This window comes from Monodelphis domestica, chromosome 4 (assembly GCF_027887165.1).
Source record: "Monodelphis domestica isolate mMonDom1 chromosome 4, mMonDom1.pri, whole genome shotgun sequence".
Lineage (NCBI taxonomy): Eukaryota > Metazoa > Chordata > Mammalia > Didelphimorphia > Didelphidae > Monodelphis > Monodelphis domestica.
The window spans coordinates 298875224-298900751 of record NC_077230.1 but is presented as its reverse complement, the minus strand read 5'-3'; the positions used below and the strand labels follow the sequence as shown (position 1 = coordinate 298900751).

The window sequence follows — 25528 nt, the reverse complement described above, 5'->3', positions numbered from 1 at the left end:
TTACTCTAACCTAGGCAAATTGCAAAGCAGATGCCAATCTTCATTGATATAGGGAGTTTGTTTTTTAACTTTCTTACATTAGTGAAATCACATCTCATCCAAAAAAAAAAAGTTTGGGTAGTTCCCTGTTTATAAATACACCCTATTTATATAATATATAATTTGCATGTATGAGGTATAAGAAATAAATTTCTGATGCATATTTAGCTTAAAATCTACTTTACCTCAGATGCAGTGTGAATATTCTGACAGTTTATTCACATATTGTCAGAAATCATCTAGGCCAACTCATATCAAGGAGAGCTCACCTGGCATCTATGTGACTTCAAGAAAAAGAAAACCCATTACCTCCCAAGGAAACTCATTTCACCTTTGAACAATTCTAAACATTATAAAGAAAATAAATTAAGCTAAGATGGCTTTTTGCAAAACAGTTTCCTAGTTCTGTCCATTGTGACTGTCTTAACCCTTTTCTGTGTTTAAGTCTATGCATACTATTTAACAGACATTTTTATAGGACCTGCATAAAAACATCCAACTTCACAGATGTTGAATTAAATTAAATGTTTAATTAGAAGATATCCTTGTCTTCATAGCACTTACTATTATAGGGGTAAGACTCAACCATAGATAATTAAGATATGTGATATTTCATGAGTGCAGTAGAGAGGCACAAATGAAATGATTTGAGGTATGAGCAAGAAGATTCTTGATAACAGAGGATTCCCCAAATGGCTCTATGGAGTAGGATTATCTATAAATAGAATTAATTAATATCTTAAAATTTACAAAGTATTCTTCTCACAGCAGCCTGAAATAAGTAGTGCAATTATTATTTTCTTCATTTTATAGATTCTAAGTCCTGAGTTGTTTTTTTTTGCTTTTTAAAAATTGCAGTTTTTTTCCCCAATTGCATTCATTTTGAGCATTTGTTTTCTGACACTGTTCAAATTCTCTTCCTACCTCCCTTCTCCACTCCTCGAGGTAGCATGCAATATGATGTCATTTATGTATGTGCTATCATGCAATACATATTTCCATATTCCTCGTGTGATGAAAGAAGAAACACTTTGCACATTCAAGAAAAACTCATTAGGGAAATAAAGTGAAAAAAATGACTTGCATTCTAATTCCATCAGTTTCTGCTGTGGATAGTCTTTTTCATCCTGAGTTTCTTGGGGTGGTCTTGGATCCTTGCATTGTTGATAATAGTAAAGTCATTCACAGTTGATTGTCAATGTAGTATGACTTTACTGTGTACAATGTTCTCCTGCTTCTGCCTCCTTCACTTTGCATCAGTTCATGAGACTTTCTAGATTTCCCTGTTCATCTTTTCTTATGGCACAGTAATATTCCATTATAGTCATATTCCACAACTTGTTCAGCCATTCCCCAACTGTTAGACATCCCCTCAGTTTCCAGGTCTTTTCCCACTCTGTTATAAATATTTTTGTACATATATGTCCTTTTCCTTTGATTTCTTTGGGATACAGAGTAGTAGTATTGCATCACAGGTTATCCCAATAATGAGATTTCTGGGGTATGGAGAGAAGTCAGTTGGAGATGTCCCAAAGTAGTTCAGTCAAGTGAGAAATGAGCTGAGCCAACTCCTTCTATGGAGTTTTGGAGTTGATGGTGCTATCCTCTAATCAGAAGGGCAGAGGCTAGCAAGGAATTATAATCCAAGTGATTTGTATTCAAAATTGCTATTAAGTAGTGGAGAGAAAGGTTTTAGATAGTAAAACGAATTGCTTTACATCAAATATTTCATACTGTACAATCCTTGCTTTTAACCACAAGTCCTCTTGTCAAGGAAAACTAGACAATGTAACAACCATTTCTGATGCCAGTTTAGAATAAGCAAAATATATTTATCCTATCAGCCTTTTTTTTCTTTAAAAAAAATGAAACTGCATTTACTGTTCTGATTTCTTTGTTAAACAAGATTTTAGTGTTGTTAATTTTTTGCATTGCTAATTATGATCAGTTGATAAATTAGCATTTTAGAACTTCTTTCTTGTATTAATACTACTTTTTTTTGTTTTTGTTTTCATGTAGAAAAACGGACCACTGTTAAAAGAAAACACTCTTAAAAATAAGTCTGACTTAATGAAAAGACAAAGATTTTACCATTTAATGTAGAATGGGTACTACCAATGATGAGATTGTTTCTATGGAACAGAACTCTTCCTTAAATCCATTGTGTTTTGAGTGTGGTCAACAACATTGGACCAGAGAAAATCATTTGTACAATTATCAGAATGAAGTGGATGATGACCTGGTCTGCCATATTTGCCTTCAACCACTGTTACAGCCATTAGATACCCCTTGTGGACACACATTTTGCTACAAGTGCCTACGAAACTTTTTACAGGAGAAAGATTTCTGTCCTTTGGATCGAAAAAGACTCCATTTTAAGCTGTGTAAGAAATCCAGTATTCTGGTTCATAAACTCTTAGACAAACTGTTAGTTCTGTGTCCCTTTTCTTCAGTATGCCAAGATGTAATGCAGCGTTGTGACTTGGAGGCACATCTTAAAAACAGGTAAATTGTATATTAAGGAATTTATTAAGTTTTGCTTATATTTAATTTTAGTAGACCTTTTTAGTGGCCTATAATTTATATTGTTTTCATTATATTTTTTGTTTTAGCCCATCAGGAAGTTTCTTCTTTAGTTATTTGTTTGGTTTCTAAAAAATTGGGTTCATTAAAATTTCATCTTTTGGAGTTTAGGGATAGAAAAAGGAGAGAAATTGTTGTTATGGTCAATAAAATACCATGCTATCCAGTCTTATGTTGTGATATTCCCTTTCTATGTCATAGAATAGTGGAATGAATACTTATCTTGCAGTCAGAGGACTTGGATTCATAGAATCTCTTATGCGTACTAGCAGTGTTTCCCTGGGCAATTTCTTAATCTACTTAGTTTTTTGTTTTTTTTTTTCATTTCTACAAATCGAGTTAGTAATAGTACTGCTTATTTCTTAGGATTGTAGTGAGAAAAACATTTTCTAAATTTTAAAGTGCTGTAGAATATGTGAGCTATTCTTGTTTGCTTTAGAGAGTCAGGACTACTCATTTAATCAGCATGTGGAGGCTCATTCCCCCAGTACATACCAACAATTTATCTGTAATTTTCTGGTGATGAGTGATATTTTAACCATGATCACCCAACTGTTGTATATCAGAGGAAAGGCTGGAATCCAGGTATTACTGAATTCTAAGCCAGCTCTCTGTCAAGTAAATCATATTGCATTTTGCTGGATTTGGGAAACATTTTTGTACCATAGCAATATATACTTTAGGAATATAAATAAAACAACTTCAGATTCAACTATATACTTAAAGGTGGCATGTGAAAGTTACAAAAAATTGAAATTTATTTATGAGTGTAGAAATACTTTGAGAGATATTCTGGTCAAAAGACATCTTAACAGCCATTTTGTAAAATCCTACCAAGCAACTAATAAAAGTATTTTTTCCCAAAATAATATTTATAAGAAAATTGGCATAATAGATAGATGATCTTAAGTCTGAAAGACCTGCATCCATACAATATTGCATTTGTCATATACTGCTGTGAAATCCAGGTATCTCAGCTGAAACTCTAAAAGTTGTCAAAAATATTCTGATCTCAGTGGAATTTCTTTACCAAGAACTTTATGAATAAAACCACAGGCCTCGTCTAAAATATAACAACAAAAACTTAACATTTAAGACCACAGTAACTATAAAAGCAACTTGTTCAACAGTATGTTTAAGGTATCCTAGCTTTGAAGAAAATTTCCATAGCCTTTTATGATCTCTTTAGAGTTCAAAAATAGTATATCAATTTGTGATTTTATATCATGCTTTTAAAAGTTTTTAGGAAAAAACCTAGTATTTGCTCATTCTTAGGAAAGAATTACTATACCGAGTTGGTATTGGGGTGAGGGGGAGGGAAATTGTGAGGGAGGATCATAACTAGCCATATAATAATGTTCCTTCCAATTGAGTATCCTACTATAAGGAACCATCATATTGCCCTGACTTTAAGAAAGGCCACATCATTTACCTCTTAAACTAGTTTCATATACAAATATTAAACTTTCATCAGCTTATATCACTTTTAAAAAAATACACCTGCCCCTTTATGAAAACTTACAGAAAGGGAAAAAACTTGACCAAAATCTTCACCTTAAGGCAGCATTTTTTAAAGTGTGATCCATGGATCTCTGGAGTTCCCTAAGGTTTTTTAAGGAATCCATAAGGCCAAAACTTTTTAACAATAACAATAATAATTTGTTATTTGTCTATTAAAATTCACTACCCTTTTCCAACTATGTAATCATGTGGGGCCAGGTTAAATCATATGATTTAACTAAACCAGTATGACACAATAAATTAAATCCAAAAGCAGGTCTCTGTTAAGCCTGACATTAAAGAGATTTGCAAAATATGTAAAATAGTGCCACATTATTCACTAAATTATTTTTATTTTGGGAAATACATTTAATTTTTATTAAAAATGTTATGTTTAGCTGTAATAGGTTTATTTTTATTTTAAAATAATTAAATATTTTAAAACCATATCAGTTTTCTAATATATCAGATTTCAATAGATGTAACCATCTTCAAAAATTTTTACAAGTTTAAGGGGGTCCTGAGACTAAAATGTATTAGAAACACCAACATCAAGAATCAAGAAGAGAGTCATCAATAATCATTTACCACATACTTACTATATTTCAGGAGCTTACATTCTAATGGCAGAAGGGAACACATAAAAGCTAAGAAGGGGAGGTTCCTGGTACGGTGGGTACATCTAAAGCATTAGGAGCAGAGCTAGGACAAAAGTGAAGAATGAGCAGAATTGGAGGTTTTGTGAACTAACTCACAAAGAAGATGAAGGGACCACAGGAGCAAAGGGATCTTTTGGGGTGAAAAGTTAAAAAAAAAATCACTAATCAGCATCAAAAATTATTGCAAATCTGAAGTTCCTTTAAAAGACAAAAATCAAGAAGGGTCTGGAGCAGATGACTGACATTAAATCTTACATGTATTTCTTAGGATCATAGAGCTAGAACTAGAAGGGACCTTAGAGACCATTTAATGCAGCCCTCTCAGTGTATATAGATGAAGAAAGAGAGGGTTAGAGAGATTGAATTCCTAGAGTTTGGCAGAGCCAGGATGTGAACCCAGGTCCATTGATTGCAAAGTCGGTATTCTGCTGACCATGTTACCTCTCCCTTGTGTCTGATGCTGTAATTTGCTATCTGTCTAATATAACATCTGACTTAAGGTTTTAAGAGTGAATTAACACAAGATGTTATTGCTTAATGTTTTTAGTACTTTAAAACAAAACACCCAGATTTATAAATGTTTGAGTCCTTGTAGGTTTTTTTGATGGGTTCACATATTATGGGTATTTGTCTAGCATGAAGGATATTTCTGTGGACCATAACTGTTTGCCTTTAAGTTGTAAGACATATGATATGTTGTTGTCCACTACTACCAATTATGGGAACATCATATGTTCTCATATGTGATGGGAACATCACAGTAATACAGCCATAGGAATACCAAAGTGGCAAACTTGAGATGTCAGAAAGTCATGGGGCAGGCAGTGTTTTCTTTGTAACTCAGTAGTAGTTGTTTCTGTCATTGCTATGAAGACGACAACTTCTTAAATTGTAAAATGTAAGAACTATGGTCCTTTTCAAATGAACACCTTCAATACTACTTTCTGTGAATGTGGAATAACTTTTTATTTTCATATACTCTCAAGACATTTTGCTAATGCAAAGGGCCCTGGTTTGGGAATTAAAAGACCTCCTGATTCTGATACTTATTATATTGTGAGATCTAAGGAAGTTAGCCTTCATGTGCCTCAGTTTCCTCATCTACAAATGAATAATACTTTCATTACCTATTTCACAAAGTTGTGAGGAAAGTACTTGGTAAACTTTATGGAGATCAAATGACTGAAATGTAAAGCCCTGAGAAAACCTTACAATACTACATAAATGTTAGTTGTTGTTATTGTTTTGAGGCTAGATTTGTAATTTGTCATAGGGAGCTCTCCCTATAATGAAACTTCCCCCACTAATGCAGACAGCCACTCTTGTGACTTAGTTTTAAAGAGTTATGTGGGGAAACTGACAGGATTTCTTGACAGCTCCACACAGTTTTGACAGAAAACTTAGAAAACCTTTTTCAGTCTCCAAAGCTAACTCTGTATTGTATCAAACTGCCTCTAATTGTCATTGTTGTTCAGTCATGTCCAGCTCTTTGTAATTCTTTTGGGGTTTTCTAAGGAAAGATACCAGAGTGGTTTGCCATTTCCTTCCCCAACTCATTTTACAGATGAGAAAACTTGGTTAAGTGACTTGTCTGGAGTTATCCAGCTAGTCTGAGGGCAGATTTGAATTTGTCTTACTGCCTTCAGGCAGGAATAAATGCATATTGAATTTGTTTGGAGTAACATTTTTAATAGTAAGTATTATTTAATTGTTACGTAAGCATGGTGTTTCCTGTGTTTTCTATTCTAAATAGTTTTGCATTTATATTATGGGATGTTAAATAGGAGTTTTGCTTAAATGATAGATTAAATAATTTTGTGTAGAACTTAAAGATATTTTGAGGCACTGTTTGCATGTAAATCATTATCTTTAGGAGGTTATTTTGATTTGATTGAAATACTAAGGCATTGAATTTGTCAATTATTTTTTTCTCAACTTATCTGAAAGCAACCTAATGTTCTTTCTCTAGATGTCCTGGAGCTTCCGGTAGGAGAGTTGCTCTAGAGAGAAGGAAAACTAGCAAATTAAAGACTGAAATTGAGAATGAAAATGGATCCAATGTAATAGATCACCCAGGTACTTTATCACCAGACAATGCTGGAACAGGAACAGTGCCAGCAGAACGGAACTTGACATCAACTTCTCTTCCTATGTGGACAGATGAGCCTGGCCTTGACAACCCTGCATTTGAGGAAACTACAGTGGCAGACAGTATGTGAAACTCTTTATATTTTGCTTTTCAGTTATCAAAATTAGACATTTCAAGCTTATCAGGATCATAGGTTTTTCTCCATACAAAATAAAATACAGACACTCTGACTTTTTGTAGTAATTATTAATGACAAACTGGATTTCTCCATTTCCCCAGATATTAAAAAAAATTGTATGAAAGGAAAAATTGTTTTTGTGACAGGAAAAAAATTGTTCCTTCACATAAGATTTTATCTTCCCTTTTTTCACTAGTTTTGGGCTATAATATATAGGTAGACGTGGTCATAATTTTGCCCTTTTTCATTTTTGACTTTTGACGTGGTGTTTTAGAAAGGAAATACAGATTTTCTCAACATATTCCCATTCCAGTTTTTAAAATAAAACATAACCCCTTGAATCAACCATCTTCCTGCTAGGCATATTATCCTATTGATAAGCAACAGGCAAGCTAACCCCTCTTCTACTTATGTTAAATAATACTGACTTTAGCAACTGATATTTTAGAGAGGAAAACACTAACCCCACTCATTTCAAAAGAAGACTATTCTCCTTTTTCTCATGATAAAGCTGGGTACTTTATTAGCACCTTCATCTATGTGTTAATTTATGAGTATTTTTATATATTGATGCAAAGGTCAACTGGTTTCTTGATAGGGATCAGTAATGTCTGCTTTTGTAAAATCATTTAGGAAGGCAAGTGATGATAATTTCTAGGAATAGATCCTGGGTTAATTATATGTTATTGTAATAATCTTTTTACAAATTACAATTTGTTTTGTCTTTTAAAATTATATTCCTTTCTTGTCCTCTGTCAATGCATGTCATCTGATCTGTGGAGGCCTATTTCATCCCACTTCTTGAAGCCTTATGTCATTATTCCCACTTTCCTTGATTATCACTCTTTCTTGCTCTCCTACAACATTATATATACATAGTTTAGTGCTTGATTTTTATATTACCTTCTTAGCTACTTTTATGTTAGCTGATTTGGCCTACCCTAGTGAATTGAAAGCTTCTTGAGGAGAGAGATCATATCTTATAAATTGTTTTTCCTGCATTGCCTAGCACATTGCTTTGTACATATCAGGTAATTTAGAAAAGTTTCTATTTGGTGGATTGAAAAAGAAAAACATGATAAAAATCAATTTATGTTGGTTTTGACATTCTGCATGGCAGTGTTGTTCTGTTTTAAAGCCAAAATTGATGTGTTTTCCTTATCTTGGCATATTGTGTCAAGACTCCCTTTGAGAGATCTTTTAGGAAATGGTAAGCTAAGACTAATTAAGTTTTCATGTTATACTTATTTCTAGAAATATTCTTCTGTTGTTATCTCATAACTAACTTAGAAAACTGCTAAGCTAAAAAACATTTTTGCTTTTTTTAATTTTTAAATTTGTCAGCTTCACAACCACCACCTAGTTTACCTGAAGGGGAAATTACTACAATTGAAATTCATCGTTCTAATCCTTATATTGAGTTAGGAATTAGCATTGTTGGTGGCAATGAAACACCTTTGATCAACATTGTTATCCAAGAAGTTTATCGGGATGGCATAATTGCAAGAGATGGACGACTCCTTGCTGGAGACCAGATACTTCAGGTATAGAATCTAATTAACTTTTATCACCTTGCAGTATGTCAAGTGGCTTTCAAGACTGGAGCATTTTACTCTACTGGCAATGGGACATGAGTAACATGTATACTAGCTTTATAATTTTTAGATTGAAAGCAGATTTGTTGGGGTAGAGTTTTCAAAAGAATCAATTTCACAAGTACAGGATGGGGGACAATATTTGAACAGCTGGTAAATTGATTTGGGGGTATAGTGGATTTATATCTGTGTGACAAAGCAGCCAAAAACCTTACGTGATCTTGGACCGAATTAAGAGAGGTATAGTGCCAAAGCAAAGGAAATGTTAGTACTACAGTATTTGACTTTGGTAAGAGTAGTTTCAGTTATTGACAAACTATAGTGTGTTCAGAGACTATGCCATGTAAAGATAGCAGGAAGAAAATGGGAATTAGGGAGAAGAGGTAATTGAGTGTAGAAAAGGATAATGGTAGATCATTCATTGTAAAAGTGTGGCGAAGAAGGACAAAATTGCTTTTGCTTTTAGTTTTTCCAAGGGATTGATTCTGAGAAGCTATTGCTGTTTCTGTTTAATAAGAATTACTTCCTAAAGTTCACCAGGATAAAGCTGTTTAAGAATGAAGTAGAGTCACACTAGTAGAGTTACCAAAGGGCAAAGAAAGATGAAAGGGAAAAATCTACCCAGCAACAGTGACCTGGGTTCAAATTCTTCTGCTGTTTGCTACCTCTATGATCTGGACAAGTCACTCCATCTCTTGGGTCTCACTTTCCTCATCTATACAAAACTTAGATTCTTTGTTCCTGTGATGCAACATTTTAAAAAAATCCAACAAAGTTTCACTTTATTACCTATACATAGTTATAAAAAAAAACTGACCTAAACAAGGAAATTACTAGCTTTTCTAATTGAAAATTTAAACATAAAGATGAGAAAAATTATTTTCTCCATTCTGAAGATTTTGAACCTTGACATATATCTTGATGTGTATGTATGTGTCACAATTGAACATAGGTTGATGATGTCTTCAGCAAAAAAAGAATGATTAATGAATTAATTAATCTAGATCTTGCTCATCTCTGTTCTAAAGATAATTGATAGTTAAGCCCTTAAAAAGTATCTATAATAATATTAATTGATGTAGTCCTTATAGTTACTACAGAATGAAAAAAGCCATATACATACATATATGTAAAAGTTCAAAATGCTTTCCTTCATTAATAAATAATACTGTCTGGGAAAGGACAAAAATCTTTAGATCACATGGATAAATGATTTATATTGAGAAGAGTTCCATAAACAGCCCCCTATCTAATGAATTTACTAGTAGATAATTTTCCTTTAATGTATATTAAAGTTAAACTTTAATTTTAGCTGGTATATCTTTATTCCTTAAGTAGAGCTATGCCCCTTGTCCAAATTTAGAGAATTACTTAAAGCCTTTAAAGATCTAACAGACTTCGAAAGAGGTTTTTGCTATTATGAAACATTATTATATTTGACTTTGGGTGAGCAAAATAAACTAAATAGTGAGCCTTAAGGCAGAACTGATGGTCCTAATGGTTTTGAACAATTCCTAAATAATTCTTTGTCTAAATTCAGTCAGCTCATAAATCTACTTATAGGTTTATTACCAGATGTGATTTTAACATATACATAAATATCCACCTAATAGAATTTGCTTATTTACATTTGGAAAATTATGACTTGCTTCTATTAGCCATCTTATTAAACACAAAGGTGACATGAATGAGCCAGCAAAGAGAAAAATAATACAGGCAGTTTTAGTGTATATTCTTCCTGTAAAGGAATTAGGTATATGAATATTAGAAGTGTTTGAAATTTCTAATAATTTTCTAGGTAGAAGAATGGTTAAAAGGAAATTGTATTTTATATTTGATTCTCACCAAGACAGAATTGGCTTCTTCATTGGAAACAATAGAAACTTTGGGAGAAAGTGACCACTTCATCTTATTTGTGATAAAGGAGAGAAATCAGGACTGCTAGAGTCTGATATATTTTGAGAGACCAAATTTAAAAGGACTCAAAAGAAGGAAATGGACCAAATTTCTAATGAGAATAAGACTGAAAGGGATGGGAAGCTCTCAAGAATGAAATTCTCAAGACAATTAAGGCAACAATTAGATAAAATGGAAAAGATAAGAGCTGTCAAAAATAGCCCAGTTTAGATGCAAATAAAACTATGGAGATTTTTTTAAAAAGGTAACTAGCTAATTCTAGGTAGGACAGATAAACAGATGATTTTATAGATCTGAAATTGTCATAAGAATGGTGTCAGGAGTATTAAAGCTTAGAGGGAGCTGAGCCTTAGATGAAAAGCTTAAGGAAACAAAAAGAAGGGTTTTTTAAGCCATATTGGAAAAAAGACAAAGATCAAAGAAAGAATAGGATCTTTGGTCAAGGTGGATGGGATATTTTTTTTCTTCTGTGACTTCTCTTTCATCTTTCTCTTTGAATCTCAAATAACGTTTGTTGTACTGATTTCTAATACACTTAATATGTAATGTGTATTTTTCAATCTTTTTTTTCTCTTATGTTGCTAATGTTCCATAAACTCATGAAGGTATTGCTTGTGTTATCAGACTTTGCCCATCTTCCCCATAATGACTGGTTTAGTTGTCTGCTGACAGCAAGCACTTATAATGAATGAATGGGATTGAAATTTTGAATGGGCAACCAGGAGGTGCCTTGGTTAGAGTATAGGGCCTGGAGTCAGAAAGACTCATCTTACTGAATTCCAATCTGGCGTCAGGCACTTAATAACTGTGTGACCCTAAGCAAGTCACTTAACTATTTGCTTGTTTCCTCATCTGTAAAATGAACTGTAGAAGGAAATGGCAAATACTCCATCAGACACAACTGAAAATAACTGAACGACACCAACAGTATGATCAAACTAGTATTTTGGTAATTGTATGAGTTGTTGAATCAGAAGTAATTTAGTGAAGAATATGAGGAATAGAACTGGGTTTCAGTGATTGTATCCTCACAAAGTGGTAGATAATAGAACTATAGTATTTTAGAGCTAGAATAGATCTTAGGAATTATCTAGTCTAATTCCTTAATTTTAGTGATGAGTAAACTAAGATAAGTTAATTTGACCTTTTGCTAAGATCGAGTGTAATCTATTCTTATCAGTTTAACACCTGGTACATCATCTATCCAAGGACAGTATATTAAATGGATTTTTGGAACTGAGGAGAAAGTATGTAGAGGCAGCCAGTTGGGTTCAGTGGATAGGGAGTTGGTCCTGAGTCAGGAGGGACCTGCATTCAGTCAGACTCAGACACTAGTTATTTGACCATTTGCAAGTCACTTAACCCTGTTTCCTCATCTGTAAAATCAACTGGAGAAAGAAATGGCAAACCACTCCAATATCTTTGGCAAGAGAAGACAAAAAGTTGGACATGACTGAACAACAAAATTAAGAAATCAGAGATGTTAGACTTACATATTCAATTAATCATATGATTAGTAACTGAACTAGACTAGAACAAAATTCACTTGATTTCTACAATTATTTTTTTGGGTACTAAAATACAAAATTGGTCCAATTTGTCTGTGATTCCATAAATGAGAATTTATGTTTTAAAAAAATGTTTTAATGACTGATCATATGCTTTGCTCTCTGTTTTCTTTACTTCCTTAATTGTAGTACTTTGTGCTTGTCATTTAGATATTTTACTTTTTTATTTATCTCCCTAACCCTTTAAGGCAGAGATTTCTATTTTTTAAATAAGAAATTGAGATACAGAGGCAGTCCCTAATAAAGTTCATTTGACATTAGCAGCAAAGATGGAAAAAAGTTACTAAATATCTATTTAGAATATTGATCTGTGATCCCTTGGCCCAAGGGTATTCTATAGCATTCTCTTCATCATTATATCATTTTTGTATTCTTAGATATGAATTAATATGGTACCCTACTAAGTAAATAAATGTGAAATCTTAACAGTATGCATCTGTGTTTTACTATGTTGCTTGTTGACAGGATTGGAGTGAAAATAAAAGATATTAAGTGAAATACTGTTAACTCTAGTGAAATAAAACTTCTCTAAATGAAACAATTCAGAGCAATGGAATGTCTAGGAAGAAAGACAAGTCATAATCTAATTTTAGGTAACTTGTTTGCAGATCAAAGAAATCCATGTAGTCATAGTTTTATTCTATTCTCTTAATATAAAGTATAAAACAATGGTATTTAATGTTTTAAGCATAAGACACACTATATGGAGAAAGTTTGTTGTTGTTTTATTAAAAGTGGCTTACCCCCCAACCCCCAAGTATAACCTGATTATTGGCTTTAGGAAAGCTTTTGATCATGTGACATGGCATACTCTACTTACCAAACATATAATCTTATCAGGGGTTCATCCAATTAGGAACATATTCACAGAGGTCTTTTGTTACTTAGCCCAATTATAAAGATATTCTAGCCACCATCACTGTGTACCTGGTCCATCTTCACTTATACTTCAGTAGCTTACTTGTGATTTTATGTTGTTGAGCCTCTTAAGAAATCTCCCTGAAAGATTATTTTCATAATTTACTTTTAAAGTATATTTTAGCTTTAAAAAAAACATTATAGAAATATTTGAGCTGATTAGTTGATTAAAATGTTAATAAGTATTTGGGTTGTATCTTTATTTTTTTAGGTCAACAACTTTGACATCAGCAATGTGTCCCATAACTATGCCAGAGCTGTTCTTTCCCAGCCTTGCAGTGTGCTGTACCTTACTGTGCTTCGAGAGAGACGTTTTGGCAGTCGGACATATAGTCATTCTGATAATAACTCCTTACGAGAAGAGAGCTTCCATGTGATCCTTCATAAGCGAGATTCTAATGAACAGCTTGGAATTAAATTAGTACGAAGGACAGATGAACCAGGTGTTTTTATCCTTGATCTGTTGGAAGGAGGACTAGCAGCTCAAGATGGCAGGCTCAGTAGCAATGACAGAGTACTTGCAATCAATGGGCATGACTTGAAACATGGCACACCTGAACTTGCTGCTCAGATTATCCAGGTAAATTCCATTTGATAGATTTTTACTTGTTATGCAAAAGGGATTTTATTACCCACTATGGCAATATTAATTAATAAAGAGTCAAATCAAATTTTTAAATCTATTCTTTACCTCGCTTGATCTTATTTTGATAGTGATTTTTTTAATTAAAAATTAGGCTTATAGATGGGATGCTTCTTCTGATTTTATTATAGATTAAAAGGAAAGGAGACACTATTCATATATATTGTTACCTAAGTATAATTTGTTAATATAAAAAACAAAGGATGTGATATAGTGGATAGAGATTTAGAGCTAGAAAGACCAGAGTTCAAGTCCTTGCTCTCCTGGGATAGTGTCTTGCATGGACATTTGCCTTATCAGATCTCAACATGAGGACAAGTTTAGGACTTGTATATGGCTAAATTCATCAAAGTAGACAGTGTTATCATTCCCATTGTTTCGTATGGTTGAATTGTTGGTTTTGTTTTTGTGTTAACCAAGCCTATAACTTTGTTAGTATATGAAGATCCTCATGAGAAACTCACAGTGGAATCCTTTCCATAACTTACAGTCTTAGAGAGTTGCAAAGAACCCTAAATGGCAAATGATTTGCCTCTGGTCATAGAATCAAAATGATAGAGGTGAGTTTTGATCCTAAGAGTGCCTACAGGTAATCTAAGACTAGCACTATTCACTATTCTGTGCTTTTTCTTATGTGATTTATTTACTTAAGATCTACTAAGTCTTGCTTTTCCCAATAAAGCAGTACAGTGCTACTTTCAGTTCAATTCAGTAAACACTTCTTATACAACTAATACATAGCAATAGATTATCTTGCTGCTCTAGATTCATTAAAGAAGGAATATACATTTATTGAGTATGGCTACCTATTGTTAATTGGTTCCATGAAATAATCACAGGAAACAACTAAATTGGTAAAATATTGTAGGCTTAATGTGGTAAATGAAAGATACATTAGGTTTGCAATAATGCCATGTTAGATGTACCTGAAATAGGTACACATATGATGAAATGCAAACACATTTTATAATTAAATACACTAATGAAAAAACATTAATATAAGGAAACAGATCAGTGTGTAGAAGAAAAAAAATATTCAAAGAGTGACTAGTAAAAGGAATAATTAAAGCAAAGTATTTTGAAGATTAACTTGTAGAGAAGATACTACTACTATTGGGTAGTTCCCCAACTTAGAGGTACTGAGATCCTGTAATTCCTTCCACATTGGTCTTTTTAGAGGCTAGTAAATCAAGAGAATAGACTAGAAGATGAAAAAGTCTAATTAGCTTGAGTTGATGAGCATTTGCCAGGTACATGTCTGCCTTAAGAAACAAAGGGGATACACATAAATAGGGGTTTTACATAATTTTAGGCTGACATTTCTAGCAGCACAAGAAGAGTTGTCAAGTGAGGTTACTCAGCCACTTTCCTAATTTGGGAAGCTGAGTTATGGGGACAGATTATCAGATCATTTGGGGAAGAACATAATCACCTTGGTGTTCCCAGAGTCCCAAAAATCAGATCTGTTCCAGTGGGGATGGTTTTAATCTAATCAGACTATCTTGGTAGATAGAGCAGGAGACCTCTGAGATAATGGAGGTCTCCTTCCAGGTAGAATCATTACGTTCATCCTATTGTTCAGAAAAATACAGACTGAGTCTATTTCTATTACACAATCCTGTAGCTTTGCTTCTTTGACCTCTAAGGTAACTTTTTTTTTTTAGAAGATATTTTCCCTAAAGTTATAGTTTGCCTCCTTTATGCTACCCATTTATAGCTACAAATCAAGATACAGACAATATATTAACAATTATATGAGAAGATTTTGTATTTGCAGTGGAATATGATTACATTTGTATTTTTAAAACATTACATATTATTTTACAGGATAATATCCTAAATCATGTAAAATTGAACCTGTCTAGAACAGGAGTTGGCTATGTAAAAACCATTCTAAGTAGCAGCTGGCAGGCTGCTTTTTGCTAGAGAATCCTATATTTTGAAGTCCCCACGGTAGTCAAATATAGTGTCTTTGTAGACCCCCAAAATATCAGATGTTTAATTGATAAAGTATCCAACAGTCAAATGTCCTTTCATCTTTAAAATCCTGATTAACAATTTGCTCCATTTCCATTTTGCTGTATTCTGACCCTTTACTGTTTAATCATTTAATAATATTAAAGCTCAAGATTCTACGTGTGTTAGGATTTTTAACATAAAGCTTTAGCATTTTTTTTATCCTACTCTCACATTCTCCAATTTGGAAATATAGCTTCATTTTTTTTTATTCTTTGCAAGTTTGAAACATTGTTAGAAAGTTAAATCACTCAGCCCATCTGAAGTTTCTTCTTTATAATGAAAATTATACATTATTGACAGACTTAGAAGAACCATATTAATGAATGTTAAGCATGTTATATAGTATAAAGTATGATATAAATGTGAGGTGTTATTAATAATAAAATGTTAGCATTAAACCAAACCCATTCAATTTCTGTTAATGTTTATTATTATATAAACGAAATTTAGTGTTGTTTTAATGCTTGAGTTTTCCAAACCAAGAACTGGAAATAAGTATATTTCTTAGTAGTACTGATTTTTAATACAAGCAGTCTCTGCTCTTCATTTTATTTTTCTAGAAACCATTTCATGATAAAGTTTGTTATAAAATAGGGTACATTTTCCCCATATAAAAATATTGTAACTGGCCATCTCATTTCCGACCAAGGATTTGTAATCAAATTAGAGTTATATAGCTCTATTGAGTTATATTTTTGAAGAGTAAAGAAATTACAGTAAATTTCTATGGTAATTTGAGATAATATTATATTTGAAACAATAGAATTTGATTAGGAAGGAACTTTAGAAGTCACTTGTCTCAACTTTTCTAATTTTATAGATAAAGAAAAATGAGTGTAGGAAAGAATTAAATGATTTGCCCAAGGTTCAATTGTTGGTGACAAGTTGTCTCTAGAATTGCTTAATTTTTAGGAATTATTTAGATGACTTCATGTATCTTTTGTTTTTTAGAGAGATGTCAAAGATACCAGGTAGCACAAGGAATAGAACTCTAGACCTAGGATCAGGAGGACCTGGGTCCAAATCCTGGTCTCAGATACCTCCTAGTTGTGTGGCTGTGGGGCAAGTCACTTAACTCTTGATTGTTTAGTCCTTGCCACTCTCCTGTTTTGAATTAATATTAAGACAAAAGGCAAGAGTTGAAAGAAAAAAAAGATTTCTAGTTAAGTTTTATATGATACCTTTTTTTTTTAATCTCAGTACCTGACTTGTAATTTAAAAAATAGCCATTGTAGCATCTAAATATTTGAAAACAGAAAGCTTTGTTAAGAATTTTTCATTGTAATAAATGTTCAAGAAGTTGCCTCTCAAATCGTGGCTTTTTGTGCATCTTTTCTTAACCTTCAAAGGTGGTGCAGGGGGTAGGGGTAGGGGGCACAAAAAGATAGCCTGACTATGAACTAAAGAAATGGATATATCCAGAAGTGAAATAAAAATGTCTGATGAGATATCTGTCCCATCAGTATGCATATACACATGCTTAAAAATTTTAGCTGGCAGTCACTGTCTTTCCCTTTTCATTGCCTCCCCAATTCATTGCCCAAATGAGCCCCCCTGCAGAAATGTAGTTAGATTGAGATTAATTAGATGTTATTTTGATCTTAGGGTATTATAATAATAAATGGAATGCTCTGAGATTTGTTTCTATTTTTAAAAATATAAAGATGCAAAGTATTAGAAATGATGACTACCTCTGGTAAAGTAATTCTTAAATTGGAAGTTAAAGAATGACTGGAAATGTTTGTTTTCTCTAGGCTAGTGGAGAGAGGGTGAATTTAACTATCGCAAGACCAGGGAAACCACAAACCACTAATACCAACAGGGAACCAGGAACTCATAACAGCGGCCAGCACCAAGCACAACAACTATATCACAGCAGACCCAGCTCACATAAGGTGAGAACTTTTCTTTATGTTTTAAAAATAATTAAGAGCATAATAGTCACTATTGATACTATTAAAAATATCTTATCATTAAAACTAATCAAAGAGAAATTGTCTTTACAGTAAGGGGCAAAGGACAGTTTAAGATGTGTTTAGTACTGTCTGGTAACTTGAAGAGTGACCTAGAAGGGTACCCCTCCTATCAGTGAGGGCTCCCCAGGTAGTTCATTTTGTGAAGAATGGATTTGACTTGATTGTTAACAATGAAGGTATTTAGCTCTTCCTTTATTGTGAAGATTAAATTTTAATCCCCTGTCTATTTTTCAGGTTTTAATCCCCAAAGTGTAAACCTAGTATTTAAAGTAGATCTACCCATTTTAACCACAAAAAGGTGTGAACACCCATTTCATGCATTGAGTAGGAAGTCTGTGATCCATGTGTGAAAGAGTGAGAAGTCCTGGAGAGGAGCGTCTGCTGTGATTGGTAGACGTAAAAATTTAGGGGAAGTGACACAAGAGAAAAAGGTCTTTAAATAGAGGAAACAAGGTTCAATCAATAGATCATTTAGTCATCCAAGCCATAAAAGATTTAACAATTTGCATGTATTCTGATGGAATATTCTGAACTTGACAAAACACCAATGTAAACATTTCCATATGCAAAAAATAGAAATGGGATTGCATATATAAGTGACCTAGCTTTTTTAAAAGTATTGATAAATTCTCTATTCTTTTCTTTTTTTTGGCAGCACTATTTTGAGTAATTTCAAAGATCCCCACTTAATTTGTGTGGCAGAAGGCATGGTTAAAAAGTCAATCAAATCAGCAAATATTAAGTTCCTACTATGTACCAGCTATTGTGATACGTGCTGGGGTTACAAAAAGAGGCAAAAGACAATCCCTGCCCCTCAATGAGCTCACATTCTTAAGACTATACGTATCTACTTAGGTTGTCCATGGTAACAAAAAATATATGTACTAAAATTTATGAATCCTAAAGGAACACTATAATAAATCACTTCAAATCCCCATGTTAATGTTTTTACTGTTTCAAAGTCAATTTCTTTCCTTATGGTTCTATATCATATTCTAGGGTCAGTCATCTGAGTTGAGGATTCATTACTACCCAAGCTTTAATTTAAAAGTTTAGAAAACAAAAGGATTCATCACATACTTTGTCTCCTTTTACTTGCCTCAAATGGTTCTAAAGTAAATCATGAAACTACTTTACTAGGTTGAAGGACATGATGTTCATTTGTATCAAAACAGAAGTGAAATATCACCTTCTTAAAAGAGCTCTCCTTTAAGTAAAACTCTTTAAAATTAAAATATGTATTTGTCTACATGAAAACTATAACTTCCAAAGTGCTATATTTTGTTTTGTACATGTATTCTTGATAACCTCAGAAGAATTTAGTTTAGCAACAACTCCTGACTTTTCTGTCAGGCAATGTTTTTACTTTCCTTCCTCTGCACTGATGTATAGACTGACTACTGTGTGATCTGATTCATTACTTATGAGAATTTAGGTGCTGCTTTTTGTTTCAAAATTGAACAAAAAATAATGGCCACACAATGGTAATCTGTCATCATCTTCTAGGATAATAACCATGGGTGTATGAAATGAGAAATTGTCTGAAATGGAGTTTGGATCATTTAAAGCACTTCTGCAAACTTATTCATATGTTATAAATTAGAAATTGAGTAAGAATGTTGAATATTTTTTTCTGGTTTAATTTCTACAATAATATTAAGAAAACACATAAATATTTGACCTTATGATAAAGAGCATAAAATCTCACATTCACAGCAAAATTTCATTGCAACAATCTCACTGATCCCATTACAAATATTTTAAAATTTATACCCTGTATGCTCCATATATTTCACAGATCTTGATGGTTCAAAAAGTCGCATAGATGTTGCTTTTGTAACTCACTTAAACAACCTACTATTAACCTACTATGTTAATTTGTTGATGGTTTAATATTGAGAATAAGAGGCCTCTGACTCTTGGGGGGAAAACAGACGTATTCAGAAGACTATAATCATTCTGCTTTGGAACTGAAGTTTTTTAAACTCAGTATTTAAGTGACTCCTGATGAAAAAAAAAAATTTGTAGGTGTTAATTGAACCCCTGAAGATTTTGAAGCTGTTCTCATATCTTTGAGGTTTCTTTTTGGCTCTAGAAAAAAGCACATGTGGGAAATATCCAAATATTTTATTGAATATTTAAAACCAACCTGTATAGATTAACATGTCCAATGCAGAGTTTTCTTATACTCCTTCAAGGGTTTCCTGTTACAGATTTTTTCCCCTCATTGCCCCAGTTATTTGTACAAGTGTCCCGTCCCCTTCCCTGTCCCTACCCCACCACCACCCCCCTTTGCCTTAAATTTACTTACCCAGATAGATGTTCTTTGCCCTTGGGACTTGAGCTCCTCCAGGGCAGAATCTGGCAGAATCTGGCTTGTCTTCACCTTTGTATCCCCGGTGCCTTGGCACCCTCATAGTTGAAGTTAATAAGTATTCTTTTAATTGAATAGTTAAAAAATCAGATCACCTACTTCTAATGGGTACATAAACTCTGGTGAACTGGTTCATATAAGAATATATGGGATGAGGAGGCAGCTGGGTGGCTCAGTGTATTGAGAGCCAAGCCTAGAGACAGGAGGTCCTAGGTTCAAATTTGACCTCAGACACTTCCTAGCTGTGTGACCCTGTACAAATCACTTAACCCTCATTGCCTAGCCCTTACTGTTCTTCTGCCCTCAAGTGGAATTCACAAAACCATCCAGGAGTGAACAAAAAGCTCTTTGAACTCAGGTATGGTCGTTGTATTAATGAAGACACTTTCTCTAGGAACCATTTTGCTCTCTAATTAAGCGTTTATTTGTTAAATGTCCTCTATATGCTATGCACTGTTTGAGGCATTGGAATTACCCTACCCCTCCAAATATTGACCATTTTATTAGGAAAATATAACTTGCCACAGATAAGTAAAATAATTTTATAGAAGGAAATGAGATTAGCAATAGAGACAAAACTTCACAAGAAATGACAAATGAACAAAGAATTGTGACAGGGAAGAATAAAAGAGCATATTCTAGTCTTGTCTCCTGATATAACTGTTAAGATTTACAAAATGCTTTACAAATATATCTGAGTTTACCTCATGGCAACCCTGAAAGGGTAGATATTATTATCTCCATTTTACAGATGAAGAAACTGAAGTTAAATGATTTGTCCTGAATCATACGACTCATAAGTGTCTAGATCAGATTTGAATTCGTGTCTTTACTGACAGGTCCAAATTTATATCCATTAAACCGCTTTGCTGCCTCATTAGTAGTATGGCAATCATTTAAATTTTTGCTTTTATCTAATTATTCCATTTCTCCTGGAAAATTTTGTTGACTGAAGCCTCTTTTCTGTTAACATGAACGTCATGTGACCAAAACAAAACCCTAATTCATTAAATGATATCAGGGAAGACTTTTTGACATTCTAAAATAGAAAGTCAAAAGAGAGTAAAAGGAGAATAAAGCAGTTTTAAACCTCCCAAAGCCTTTTTATCTGTGAAAATTTCTTCAACTCAAAGTTTTTAGCTCTGTATGGCAGGTAAATCTTTCCTCAGTTAACCCATTGTGATTTCTTTAAAATGTAGTCTTGCAAATGAAATGATGGTATACTTAGGAACACCCCTCCCCCCCAAAAAAATTAGCAAAGAAACTAATTGATGTAACTAATAGCTTAAATAAGGAAGCAGAATTTATATGAACTGATTTTTAAAAAATCAATAAATACAGCAAGGATCACTGAAGTTTGGCTCCAGGTAACCTAAAGAAATTTACTTCTTTCCACCCTCCTCCATGACCCAGAGGGAAGGGACTACCAAGACAGAATATGATTAGATGAAGTCATTGGATGGGATGTTTCTGCTTACTTATTTTTCTTTTTTACAAGGGAGGATTCTTAGGGGATCCCCAGAAATGATATATAAAAACAAGAGACATTTTTAAAATTCTTTTTAAGAGAGCAAATAAATGAAAAGGTGTTTTCAGCATCTTAAAAGTGTTCAGGTACAAAAGTAAGTTGTATTCAAGGACTATATAGATAAAGTGATCCTCCTTGCCCTGGAGCTAAGTTCAGAAAGGTGTTATTAGTGCTCTTACATACAAGTCATTTTATAGTGTCATTAAAGGTAACATTATAATTAATGTCTAGAGGCAAATAGTCATTATATTTCATTGCTTTGGTCAGTATTTTTAAAATCATAATTATATTTGTCTTATTCACAATGTCATCATGAGGTTTGTGAATATGAAAGAATATTCTCTTGACTAAGTAATATTTTCCAAAAGCTATGTGTGTTTTCTCCCTTTAGCTTCCTTGCTGTTTTGTTTTTTTAATGCCTTTAGAATAGTTACAGCCATCTTATCGGACTCCTTAGGACAATTTCCGTTGTCAAACTTAATAGGATTAAGGATTTCTCTAGAACTCAAATTCTGCAGAAGTACTTTGTCTACTTTAGACATTGTTTCATGGGACTCCTCCTCAAGCCTTGGATAGGATACTCTCTATAGGCAGCATTAATCCACATTCCTGCTATACCAGAGATCTTTAATTTATTCCTCTGTAATATCTCCCTACACTTTAGCAGAGGATCCTCCAGAGTTACTGTGGCAAGACAATTTCCTTACCTCTTATAATTTGCCAAGGCTGATCCTCAGATGATAGGTGGTAGTGGTATAGTAGTGATTATAGATTTAGAGCTTGAAAAAGGACCTTAGATGATGTCTTACTTTTATTTATTACTTAATTTGATCCTCATAACAAACCAGTGAGGGAGATACTGTTGGGGGGGAGCAGTGTTTCCACTTGAGTAGACAGAGACTTAGTCATCGTCACAAAGCTGGTAAAGGTCCAAAAGTGTCAAAGTGTTTAGCTCAGGGCTTCCTAATTTTGTTCAATACTTCTTGCATGATCAGCTTTCTGTGTACTACATTGCTATTAGCTCATCATTTGGTCTTGTTTAAAGCATTTCTTTGGAATTCAGTCAGCGATCATTTATTAAGCACCTACCATGGATACAAGTTACTATCCTGGTCTCTGGAAATACAAAGACAAAACCCCCCCCATACTCTAGGGGTTTTTATTCTATCGAGGAAATACAGTTGAATAACTATGATAGAGAAATAGATGGATTATTTAGGAACATGAAAAGAACACTTTCATCTGGAGGCTAAGGAAAAGTTCAGTGTAGAAGGGCAACTGAGGTGAGTTGAGAGGAAGCTAGAACCTTCTGGAAGTAGGGATACTACATGATTCTAAGAGAAAAGCATGGGATTTGAAGGCAGAGGACCTTGGTTTCAATACTGGCCTTTGCCCTTATTGACTCTTTTTGGCTCCTTTTCTCCTTAGTAAAATAAGTGGTTTGATCTGGGTGGCCTATACGGTGACTTCTAGATAATTCTATCATCTACTGGGTAGGTGAGTAGGGAGAGGATTGTAGGCAAGAGAGACAGCTTGTACAAAGGTAGGCAGATAGGAGACAGAATGCCCCATACAGGGAACAGTGTCAGTTCTGCTGGAACAGTGAATGCATGAAGAAGTTTTGTAAAATAAGCATAGAAGTTAGATGAAAATATTTCCAAATGGTGAAAATCCTTCAAGTTCCAACAGAGATGTTTGTATAGAACAATGAGGCTTCAAAATCGGTTTTTTAAAAAAACTACATGTCTTTCTGGTATGAAAAGATAAAAAATATAGTCTTTCTCTCTTTAAATAATCCATTTATTATTTCTTTTTAAATTAACAGTAAAAGAACTGTGAGACAAGTTTTTAATGTGAGTTGGGTAGATTCAAATGGCTAGTCAACTTTACAGTCAGATTCAGAATTGAGCCACAAGATGAAGTTAGTGTAGTTCCCTCAATTTCAATATTTTTTTCTATTGGAAACCCTAAATATGAGCCTGTCATATTTCAGCCAAGACTTAGTGAAGCCATTTGTGCAAAACTGTGTAATTAATCAAAGTAGCTGATAATTATTTATGAAACAAGAATGAAAACATGGATCAATGAATTGGGCATATGCCCTTTTAAAAAATAGAAAAATAAAACACACAAAAAAAACACCAAAACGGAAAATTTGGAAATTAAAAGGGACTAACAAAATAGAAAGAATAAAGACTATCATATTGATGCAAATTATTAGGTTTTTTGTTTTTAAAAACTAAAAATTTGGCATTAGCTAATCTGAATTTTAATAAAGTAAATATCAAACTTCTCATTAGTAACAATGAAAAAGAATTAATAAGCAATAAAAATTAAATTAAGGAAATTATCACAAATTATTTTGCCCAATTATATGACCTTCATGAAATGTACAATAGTTTACAAAAATTCAAAATAACAATTAAAGAAATTAAGAGAATTTAAATAACTGAATTTCAGAAAGGAAACTGAACAAGTCATAAGGGAATTCCAAACAAAAAGATGTCAGAAGCAGGTTGTTTTATAGATGAATTCTATAAAACTTAAAAAAAAAACTAATTCTAATATTTAATCAAGTATTTGCAATGTAGAAGAAGGCATTAAAATTAAGGGGGGAAAAAGAGGATCATCTCAGCATTTTTTATGCATTGACTAGAACAGATTGAGACTCATAAATACATATATATAAGCAGGACAGCTTTGAAAGTAACATAACAGAATTTATTATTATAGACTTAAAGAAGGAAAGCAAACTATTTAATATTCATATTTTCATGTACCATCCTCATTTTCTGCTCTTTGTATATTGAAATTGTAATTTGAGTTAAAATTATTTATTAATATATATATATTAAGTACTATATAAATAAATTTGATCCTTAAATACTTGCTGCTCCCCTCAAGTGGAAGAGAAGAAAAAAAGGACTTTGCAAATGCCATAATAAAAGTCATATTATTGAGTATAGATTGTCATTTTTAATCAAAGAAAATCTCTTTTTCCTCATTTTAAAAAATCATTTAATGGATTATTTTCCTTCCTTGGATAGGATCTTTCCCAATGTGTTACATGCCAAGAAAAGCACATTACTGTGAAGAAGGAACCACATGAATCTCTTGGAATGACAGTGGCTGGAGGCAGAGGAAGTAAGAGTGGTGAATTGCCAATTTTTGTGACCAGTGTGCCACCGCATGGCTGCCTTGCAAGAGATGGCAGAATTAAGCGAGGTAAAGTTTGATTTTGAGGAACTCTAGAACTTTAATAAAACAGATTTTTTTTCCTTTAAAAGGGGACCTTATGATGTTTCTTCATTAATATAGTAAAAATATTTTAAAAATCCATTCATGGGGATAGAATACAAAGTAAAGGAAAAGCATAAGATCAAGATGGGGGGAAATGCACCATTAAAAATCAGAACTGTGAGAGTGAGTGGGATGAACACATTTCCCAAAAAAGGGTAGCAGAATGGATTAGAAACTAGAATCCATCAATATATTATTTACAAAAAAACACACTTGAAATAGGAAAATACACAGTTAAAATAAGCTGGCATGCTGTCTTTTATCACTTCTAAACATAGATGTACTAAATGGCATAGCATCTGAATTTCTATAGGAAAAGTTAAATGAGTTACAGGGAGAACTAGTCAAAGATTTAAGTACTTACAATGTGTACACACTATACTGTGTGCTCAGGGTACAAATACAAGTTTTTAAAAGGGTGGAGAGGGGAACCATCCTTGTGCTTACAACCTAATTAGGAAATGCACAGAAAAGAAACCTGAGGTGGGGAGGAGAGATCTGACAGAATGACATGATGGAGAAGTCTAAGCAGTGTAGCTGGTGGGAAATGGAAGAAGAGCAAAACCTCTTTTTTTTTTTTTGAAAATTTTATTTAATTAGTCAATTTAGAACATTATTCCTTGGTTATAAGAATCATATTCT

General features: G+C 33.1%; 1 protein-coding gene and 1 pseudogene across 14 annotated transcripts in view; both read left to right on the top strand.

Annotated features, from left to right (window-relative positions):
- Nucleotides 1-25528, top strand: part of LNX2 (ligand of numb-protein X 2) — a 90572-nt gene that overhangs the window by 51876 nt on the left and 13168 nt on the right. For all 14 annotated transcript variants that reach the window (XM_001367020.5, XM_016421858.2, XM_056794709.1 and 11 more), the window contains 6 exons: nt 2059-2544; nt 6751-6992; nt 8393-8592; nt 13258-13626; nt 17463-17603; nt 24634-24811. In XM_001367020.5, coding sequence (XP_001367057.1) covers nt 2144-2544; nt 6751-6992; nt 8393-8592; nt 13258-13626; nt 17463-17603; nt 24634-24811 — 1531 coding nt within the window. In that variant the 5' untranslated portion in view covers nt 2059-2143. The remainder of the gene's footprint in view (nt 1-2058; nt 2545-6750; nt 6993-8392; nt 8593-13257; nt 13627-17462; nt 17604-24633; nt 24812-25528) is intronic.
- LOC130454239 (U2 spliceosomal RNA) lies at nt 11695-11811 on the top strand (annotated as a pseudogene).